Source organism: Antechinus flavipes, chromosome 1, assembly GCF_016432865.1.
Source record: "Antechinus flavipes isolate AdamAnt ecotype Samford, QLD, Australia chromosome 1, AdamAnt_v2, whole genome shotgun sequence".
In the NCBI taxonomy this organism is placed as follows: domain Eukaryota; kingdom Metazoa; phylum Chordata; class Mammalia; order Dasyuromorphia; family Dasyuridae; genus Antechinus; species Antechinus flavipes.
In genome coordinates, this window is record NC_067398.1 from 333,847,182 (window position 1) to 333,857,470 (window position 10,289).

A 10,289-nucleotide genomic window follows, 5' to 3' on the forward strand; every position below is an offset into this window, starting at 1 on the left:
TCCTGTGTGCTTTTCTCAAGTTCTTTAGACTTGTTCCCCGTTTTCCCTCCCCCATTCTTTGAGAAGTTATTGAGGGACTAAGATGGGAATATAAAATATAGGTTATTAAAACAAAATGTGGTAGTTTACCTTAGGGGAGGTTGGGGTTGTATCTCCCTACTTAGATGGTGTGTTTTCTAGAGGTATTGGGTAATTTGTAACTGAGTTATGCCTTAAAATTTGTCATCTCTATTGGGCAGTTATAAGTTATATGAAATTTGGTTCAGTTACTTGCGAACCTTGAAGTTTAAAGACGAGGGACAAGAAAGATTGATTTGCAAAAGCAATTAATAGTTTAAATGGAGCATCTAGTATTGGTTTGGGAGTGCTTATGTCGGAGAAGGTTTAAGCAAATAAGCTTTGGAAGGAGAGAGATGGGACAAGAAGAGATGGTGTGAAAGAAAGAAAGAGAAAAATAGCTCTCCAGAAACAGGGGAAGAAAAAGGCACAATTCCTTAGTGAATCTGCCATTTGCCATGGGAAAAGGAGATATATCCCATGAAGTTGGGGCCTGTCTTGAGCTGGCAGATTGGATCCTGGGGAAATGGCACCTTAAAAAAGTTAACTGTGATAAGTTAGGGTGGAGTGGGGGAAGGGTGGCCACATGGAGAGGGACCTTGTCAGGTGATCTAATCCCCCTTCCCCATTAAATATGGTGGCTGCAACACCTTGCTGGTTCAGATATCAATTGCTTCTACTGTTTAAAGGAACACCTTACATTTATATGGTGTTAATAACTGAATGTTTTATTTTTATTTTTCAAGTCTGCTCTAAGAAGTTTGTTGGAACTGTGTTACCTGAAAGTGATTTATTTCCAAGCCATTCTCCAGTTGATAAATGGTCAAAGGATATGAACAGACAATTTTCAGATGATGAAATTGAAACTTACCACTCATATGAAAGAGTGTTCCAAATCATTATTGATCAGAGAAATGCAAATTAAGACAACTCTGAGATACCACTGTACACCTGTCAGATTGGCTAAGATGACAGGAAAAAATAATGATGAATGTTGGAAGGGATGAAGGAAAACTGGGACACTGATGCATTGTTGGTGGAGTTGTGAACGAATCCAACCATTCTGGAGAGCAATCTGGAATTATGCCCAAAAAGTTATCAAACTGTGCCTACCCTTTGATCCAGCAGTGTTACTACTGGGCTTATATCCCAAAGAAATACTAAAGAAGGGAAAGGGACCTGTATGTGCAAGAATGTTTGTGGCAGCCCTGTTTGTAGTGGCTAGAAGCTGGAAAATGAATGGATGCCCATCAATTGGAGAATGGCTGGGTAAATTGTGGTATATGAATGTTTTGGAATATTATTGTTCTGTAAGGAATGACCAGCAGGATGAATACAGAGAGGCTTGGAGAGACTTACATGAACTGATGCTAAGTGTGATGAGCAGAACCAGGAGATCATTATACACTTCGACAACGATATTGTATGAGGATAGATTCTGATGGAAGTGGATTTCTTTGACAAAGAGACCTAACTGAGTTTCAATGGATAAATGATGACAGAAGTAGCTACACCCAAAGAAAGAACACTGGGAAACGAATGTGAACTATTTGCATTTTTGTTTTTCTTCCCGGGTTATTTCTACCTTCTGAATCCAATTCTCCCTGTGCAACAAGAGAACCGTTCGGTTCTGCAAACATATTGTATCTAGGATATACTGCAACATATCTAACATATATAGGACTGCTTGCCATGGGGGGGGGGGGGGGGTGGAGGAAGGGAGGGGAAAAATCGGAACAGAAGCGAGTGCAAGGGATAATGTTAAAAAAATTACCCTGGCATGGATTCTGTCAATATAAAGTTATTACAAAATAAAATATGAAAAGCAAAAAAAAAAAAAGTGATTTATTTCTACTAAGATTACATCTGTCTAAAGCAAATTATTTAATGTTTATTTACGTGCATGTTAGTCTACTTGTTTAAGGAAGATGATAAAAAATCTAGAGCAATTTGATAGTTATTTCCAAAAATTCTTTTTTAGAATGAGGTACTATTAATGATAAATCTGAAAGATTTAAAAGTTTCTTTTATGTGGAAACAGGATGCACAACATGCGATTTAGAATTTTTTTCTTTGTATTTGAGTTTTTTAAAGGCAAATAATCTGTGTAATGTTAAATTTAAAACTATCTACTTAGATAAGAAAGATAGCTGTATAAGCTGTAAAGCCTTTACTGTGATTCTTGAGAACTAGATTCATCTGAAGCCTTTGATTAATGATAATTGGTGTAGAAGATAAAATCCTTTGGGACTGCAGCTAATATTTGCTGGGAGTTTTGAATTCAGGTGTGACTGCATAGGTCATAAGGTGGAATGGTTAAAACTTAAGGACAGTTACCTGAAGTAAAACTGCCTTAAATAGATATTTTAATTTGCGGCCAGACTTTGGATGCTGCTATTAATCTTTTAACCTTTTTACTTCCTGGGGCTAGAGTTTCTTTACCTAAAAGTTTACTTCGACCAAGTACTTGGGGCCACTCCCACCTTGCCTTTTGAGAAAGCTGGGAATCTCATAGCCCTGATTAGGCTAAGGTTTAGACCTAGAATCTTTTACACTGTGTGTTGATGGAAGGCAGGGCTATCTCCGGAAACCCAATCCTAGGTCCCTGATTTACAGCTCAAGGAGCCCAGGGACTATAGAATATGCATACTGTCTAGAGTTAAGGGAGGAGCTATTGAAATAGGAGCACACCCACTCCTATCACATCTCTCCTTTGCTACCTTGCCCTCAATGTTGGTGGCCCTCTTAGGAGGTTTCCACTGAGGCAAACCCACCATGTCATGCTTGCGGGGAGGGGGAGGGGGAGGGGAAGCGGCTCAAATTCCCGGACTAATTTGAGCTTGCTGACAGACTCCGGCAGTCTTCAGGGGGATTCATCGCTCATAGGATGCTGTGAGGACGAAATCCTGTTTTTTCTTTTGGCAAACGGCCCTGTGGCAGGGCCTTTGTGACACCTTCAAGAGACGTCTAGGAAGGTTACGTTATAGAATGGGAAGGTTTTTAGGTTTTGCCATGAATTAGCTTTCTTCCCCATTTCTATAGAGATTTTAAACTGTCTCTTAATGCAGAGACAAACACTGGGCTTGAGAAAAATGCCTCAATCTCAACACCTGAACTCTGAATAGATTAGCTGAATTCCAATGTCTCTGGACAAGTCCATCCTTTAAGTGCTTTTTTCTTTCTAATCCTGGGATTGATTAACACTTATGCCCTCTGGCAAAAGCGGCGAGCCAAAACACACCCAGCACACTTGTCTCTTTTAAAACTGAAAGACTCAACCTAGTGAAACCTAGGACCCACTCAACTTTTTCGGGGTCCAAACCTCAATGTTTCTTCCGCTCTGCTGCTAACAGCTGTTGTTTTCCCTTTAACTCTAACCTGAGACACTGAGCTCTTTTCTTCTCAGGGCAACTTCTGCCTCCTGGAAAAACATTTGGAGCAGAAGTGCCTTTTAATACAAATCTCTCCCAGACTTAGGCCTATAGGTACCCTGGAAACTGTCCGAGGAGACCCTAGTCTCTGTCCTGAGTTCGAGCAGGGGCTGAATTGGCCCCCGGCGTCCTGCTCCCGGGTAGGGAATTGGGGTCTGGCTCTGTTAACCTTTTTATCCCAGGACAGTCCCAACATCTCAGGGGATAGTAAACTGGGTTGGCAGTGCTGAGATACTTTGCACTCCCTCTGACCCCTTCCACCCCTCCCCCATAAGAGTGGGGAAAGTGGGGGGAAGGCTTAGGATCTTTGCTTATTGAGGAACCAACTCTTTTTAAAGAAAAGCCGCACAGTTAAAAGATTGCTAAGAACTTAAATTGCATTCTTATTGATGTGGGAAAGATTAGTTTCTAGATTCCCATCCCCTCCTAGTGAATGTAAATTACCCTTTAACTCACAAATCCTGGTCCCTTTGAATTCCAATAGAAGATCCGGACCTGTCCCAGACCCACCCCGGTCTGAGCCAACTTTGGGGCTACACCCAAAAAGCCCCTCTAGCTAAATCTCCTATTGTAAAACGGCCGCGCTGGGAACCCCTCTTTGCAGAGATTCTAAACATGCTAGTCATGTGAGGACCCTCTTCCGGTGCTCTCCTTATCTCTATCTTCACCTATCTCCTTATTTCCAAACCTAATAATAAACCTCTTTTATCACTCTAACTCTCCAGGCCAATAAACGCCTTTATTGGAGACTTGTACCGCTACTAGACTCTATTTACCCCGTATCCTTCGCCGAATCCAAGGGGGTTGCAAGGGACCTTTGCTTAACTCCCTGTACCCCAAGCTTGCCACTAGACCTCAATTAAACCCTAATCTCATTTAGGTATCCCAAATCTAGACCTCAACACTTATCTTGATTAGATATATAGGCCTCCAGTTTCCCCTGACTTCTTAGTCTACACCCTGAACCAACACCAGGAGAAATTAGCTTTCCTGGAAATTGAGTGAAAGGGTTAAACTCGAGGCTAGTTAACACTTTTTACTATAGACAAATAATCTTTTGCTCCCAGCATTTTCTCCTACTTCTCCTTGTTAGATGGGACATCCGCATTTTTACAGGCAACCCACAGAAGGGACCTGATGCATCTCCTGCTGTCGGCATCTCTGCCTGCTCCCGAGATCTGGGCTTCAACCTTTGGACTCTCAACTGCCCTTCAGCCTGGAGACCATGGGACAACTGACTGGGAATGACTGACCGGGACACACACCCCTTAGATGTCCTGCTGCCATCCCCAAACCTCACACCTCATGCCTCACCTCCTGGCATGAACCCCCAAATCTTTACGACCCTTGCCAGCTTGAAGCAGTTAAGAAGAGACTGGCGTCTCTTTTCCCACATGCCTTTGGAGGTGACTGCTTGAGGGGGGGGATAAAGAAGGGGCCCTCGAACTTGGAAAATCCTGAAAGGAGAAAATCTTCAATTCTGTCTCAAATTGAGACTTTGTCCCATGTCTTTTTCCTTAAATGAATTTAAGTTTCAACTGCTTGAGGGGGGAAATGATGTTAGATTAGTTTCTAGATTCCCATCCCCTCCTAGGGATGTAATTACCCTTTGACTCACAAATCCTGTTGCCTTTGAATTCCAGTAGAAGATCCCGACCTGTCCCAGCCCTACCCGGATCTGAGCCAACTTTGGGGCTACACCCAAAAGCCCCTCCAGCTAAGTCTCTTATTATAAAAAGGCCACGCTGGGAACCCCTCTGCCAAGATTCCAAACATGCTAGCCATGTGAGGACCCTCTGTCTGGTGCCCTCCTTACCTCTACCTTCGCCTATATTTTAACCTTGCTTACCCAATAATAAACCTCTTTTATCAATCTAGTTCTCTGGCCAATAAATGCTTTCATTGGGAACTAGCACTGCTAGTAGACTTCATTTACTGCCGTATCCTTGCGCCAAATCCAAGGAGGTTGCAGGCAGCTTTGCTTGACTCCCTGTACCCCAAATCTGCCACTAGACCTCAACTAAACCCTAATTTCATTTAGGTACCCCAAATCTAGACCTCAACAGTAAGGGATCTTATAAGGGAGAAGAACAGAATATCAAGGCAAATATCAAGGATTCCAGTTTACTTATGTAGTGTAAATATACCCTGTGTAAAGGGAAATAATATACAATATAGACTGAAAGATAGGTTGGGGGAAGATTGTAGGAAATTGTAAAATGTCAGGCTAGGAAAATTTTGTTTTATTCTATAAGAGAATCCATTGGAGGTGTTTCTAAAATGCAATATATGATGTAGTTCATTGAGTGTTGGATTTAAGAGTGAGAAAGGATTCAAGAGCAAACAACTTTTCTGAACCTCAGTTTACTCACCAGCAAAATGGAGAAAACTGTAAGAATCTACTGTGTAAAGCTATTGAGAAGTTCAATGTACCTAAAGCATTTTGGAAACTTTAAAGTGCCATATAAATGTTGGAAGTCATTACCTGGAGGTGGTGGATAGGAAATAGGGAGTCCCACATTTCTAAAGAAGACTATTGAGCAAGGAAGTTTAAAGAACCGTTGAAAACAGGGTTCAAAATCAGGTCTGAAGATTCAAGGACCAGTTTTTGCTACTACCCTTAAGCTCCTGCTTCCAACAATTGTAATTATCTTGTATAGGATTCAACTCGTTCCTCCTTCGGAATAGGGATATAGCCCTTGCAGTGGGCTCGGAGTACTTGATTTCTGAGTGTGGGATACAAAAATTTTATAGAACCACGGCCAGCGATTCAAAATAGACCTCGACGAACAAGACCCCATCAGGCCGCCCAGGCGAGGCTGACGCCTTTTGGAGCCAGTCCTAGGAGACGAAAGGAGAATTTGTAGGATGGACTCTGCCCACCAGCTGATACTGCAGCAGCTCCTCCTTGAAAGTGCAGTAGCTGGGGAAAAAATTCTGGTAGGTGTGCCTGATCGGGGGAGGAGAGGGAGGAGATAGGGGGTCTCCGAGAAGTTGCCGGAGGGACAGGGCGGACTGGACCGAGGGTGAGTGGATGAAAATTTCCACCGAGGAAGGGACCCTCTTTCCATGGCCTCGCCCTCAAATCCATCTTTTTTATGCACTTCTTTTGCCCTCTCGGCTGATTAGGAAGTCACAGCAGCTTCCTGGCTCATTGTGCTCCAGAAGTGGCGCTCGATCCGAGATAATGGGGACCATAGCTCCCGGGCTCCTTTGCATGCCTTTGCTACCTCCCTGGCCCTGGGCCCTCCACTCCACTTCCACCACGCCCCCTTCTCTGCTCTCCTCAGCCTCAGTATTGTTCTTAAATCCTAGCTCCCCACCCCCAGCGACCGTCTCAGAGTTGGGGGAGGGTGAGGCACTGACTGAAAGGAGATTTGTTCCCGCCACTCAGCCCCTTTGAAATGCACCGCGAATCTTGCAGCTTTCTCTGCTGTTTTCCTGCTAACTCAGCTTCTGAGTAACGAGGGGAACAGGAAAGAGATCTTGGATAAGAGAGGGGGTGGGGGGAGCAAGCCGATCGGGGCCCCAGGGGATGGGAGAGGATAGTTATCGAGAGGAGCAGCCTGGGGTGAAAGGGGGTGGGAAATGAGGTGCAGTGGGTACCCTCACTTGCCCCTCGGTTCTCTGGGCAGAGAAAGTAATTGGGAAAATCGAAAATGAGCTGGGCGTTCCTGACGAGATTGCTGGAAGCCCAGTATTCTACCTTGGTAAGGAAACGGGTTGTCAGTGCTCGTTATGTTCCGCCCAGTGCTGCTGGCCGTGGGCGGAGCGGCCAATTACCGTGACAAACCGAGCGGATTCGTGTGTAACACCCGGCAGCCAGGCTGCCAAAACCCCTGCTGTAACGCCTTCGCCCCCTTCTCCCACGTTTTCCAGATCATCCTGGGCCCTGCGCCTAACGTCCTCTACCTGGGCTTTGCGGTGCGCCACCAGTCCCGGAGCCAGAGGACCAAGAGGAAGAAAAGAAGAAGAAGCCCCAGAAGTCTCCTGATGATGGTCTCAGGAGGATCCGCGGGCTCCTGGGGGCCTATGTTGGGCAGTTGTTGGTGCGGTCTGTCTTAGAGATGGCCTTCCCACTGGGCCGGTAGGCTGTATGGCCTGGGGGTGCCCCCTTCCTCTATCTGCCAGAGCAGTCCTTGCCTTCCCACTGGGCCGGTAGGCTGTATGGCCTGGAGGTGCCCCCTTCCTCTATCTGCCAGAGCAGTCCTTGCCCTCACACGGTGGACTGCTTTGTGTCTCATCCCCCGGAGAAGACCATCTTCCTCCTAGTCATGAATGCAGTCAGTGGCCTCTGCCTCCTGCTTGTGTGGGATGGAGTTTTATTAAACCCCTTTTACTCAGTTTGACTACTCGGAGGCGTCTCTAGGCAAGAAGAGGGCCAACGAGGCAGCTAAGTGGCCCAGTGAATAGAACGCCAGCACTGAAGTCAGCAGGACCTGAGTTCAAATATGATCTCAGGCACTTAACACTTCCTAGGTGTGTGACCCTGGGCAAGTCACTTATAAACCCAATTGCCTCAGGAGGTGGAAAAGGCGATAGAGTGAGCGAGTATTGAGGGCAGAAGGGTACCCGTAGAGCACCAAGAAGGAAGTATACTTCCTCCTTCCTGTTAGTTTTAAAATTCATTGAATGAACTGGAAAGGAAGCAACTATTGACCAGTGGTCAGCGAAGCTGTCCACTTCCTGTCAGCCACGTGACTACATGAGGCTCAGCCCTAGGGTTTGACCTTTTCTGCCCTACAGCTCTCTGAGAATAGGGATTGTTGAGGTCTAGATTTGGGGTACCTAAATGTAATTAGGATTTAGTTGAGGTCTAGTGGCAGGTTTGGGGTACAGGGAGTCAAGCAAAGCTCCCCTGCAACCCCCTTGGATTTGGCACAAGGATACGGCGGTAAATGGGGTCTAGTAGTAGCATGAATTCCCAATAAAAGCATTTATTGGCCCGGAGAGCTAGATTGATAAAAGAGGCTTATTATTGGGTAAGCAAGGTTAAAGTACAGGCGAAGGTAGAGATAAGGAGGGCACCAGACAGAGGGTCCAGTGGACAGAGGGTCTTCACATGGCTACCATGTTTGGAATCTCTGCAAAGAGGGGTTCCAGCATGGCCTTTTTATAATAGGAGATTTAGCTAGAGGGGATTTTGGGGTGCAGCCCCAAAGTTGGCTCAGACCCGGGTGGGGCTGGGACAGGTCCGGATCTTCTATTGGAATTCAAAGGAACCAGGATTTGTGAGTTAAAGGGCAATTTACATTATTAACTAGGAGAGGGTGGGAATCTAGAAAGCAATCTTTCCCGCATCAGGATCACACATCTTAGGTCTGATCCACTCCATCTCATAGTCCTTTTGAGAAATATCTATTTATTTTATTCCTGCTCAGTCTTATCGAGTTGCTGCACCTAGGTCTGGGAAGCTTGAATGGTAGATCCAATTCCATCCCACTTTCCTATTCCAAGGGTCTCAAGCTGGAGCTGGAGCTGGAGCAAATGCAGAAACGGCTGCATCTGGTCCAGAAGCAAATGCATCTGAGCACCCCTCTGGCAACAGTGCCTGACAGTTCAGATCAGCCGACAACCTACAATATCTCTACTCAGCCAAACTGATACAAGCAAGCCAAGAAAGAGACCCAGCTCTCCAAGACAGGTACCTAAGGATAATCTGACCTGAAGGTCAATCCAGAGCCATCAATCTGAAGAGCAATAACATTTTTGTTTTACTGCTTTTCCTTTCAGGTCCTCCTGGGACTCCAACATAGAGGATTTAAAGCCATTCAAAGTGCTTTTTTTGAAATTATCTTTGGCTGGCTTCTCCAAATGAAAAGAGTGGGAGTTTTGGGCTTGGATTCATGAATTTAAATCATTTGCTACTTGCAAATTATTTAGATTCCCAAGGCCCCAATTTCCTCACCTAAAAATGAAGATTGGACCAAATGACTGCTAAGAACCCTACCAGTTCTAAATCTTTGGTCCTGTTATTCTACAATATAGGTGATAACTAACTTCAAAGATGTTAAGATTTAGCACTGATTTAAAAGTGGCCGAGGTGATATTTAAATCCTCTGTTTCCTGTCTCCAAATTTGCCCTCAGGCTAGTCAAAGAGCCAAGCTGTTTCTTCCAAATGGAATTTCACCTACTCATTTCTGTCACCACCCCCACTCCCGTTTCTCATCTCACCATCTGTTCTTTTTCATGCTAAACTAGTTCTTTCAAGGCAGTGATTTGGGTCTTTTTTGTTCCTTCACCCAATGTTGTGCACAGAATAGAAAAATAACCCAAATTCACATTTATGTAGTCAGTAATGGCATTTTGGTTCTTGGTGTTAGAAGACCTAAATTTGAATTTTAGCACTCACTTGAGTGTATGAACTTAACCAATCTTCCTTTCTGAAGTTATTTCCTTACCTATGAATTGGAGATAATATTCCTATGAAGTTTTTGTGAAGAAAGCGTTTAGTAAAACATAAAGCATCATTTGCTATTATTACAGAAAATTATTCTAAAGAACCTTTGTGAAGTAGGTAATACAAGTAGTATTGTTGCATTTTACTCCTGGTTACAGATGGTTATTGTTTACAGATGGTTATTGTTGCTGAGGGGTGAAGTAACTTGCTCAGGCTCAAAGAACTGGAAGATATTTGGAGGAAATAAAAACAACACTTCCTAAGGCCAAATTTAATGTTCTCTTTTCTGTTGAGGCCCTTTTTATAGAATTACAATCACAATCCCTGTTCATTTGTTCTCTAAGGCTGAGGCTTTTAAAGCAATTGGGAACCTTAATCTCCTTGACAAAGTGGACATAAG

General features: G+C 44.3%; 1 protein-coding gene across 1 annotated transcript; it reads left to right on the plus strand.

The window, feature by feature from the left end:
• The first annotated feature begins 7,147 nt into the window (after positions 1 to 7,147).
• Positions 7,148 to 9,864, plus strand: LOC127559544 (gap junction gamma-2 protein-like). Its single transcript, XM_051993453.1, is given in 5 exon segments — positions 7,148 to 7,206; positions 7,208 to 7,431; positions 7,434 to 7,575; positions 7,651 to 7,797; positions 8,870 to 9,864. Coding segments are annotated over 5 exon segments (795 nt in total). The 3' UTR covers positions 9,093 to 9,864.
• The last annotated feature ends 425 nt before the right edge of the window (positions 9,865 to 10,289 follow it).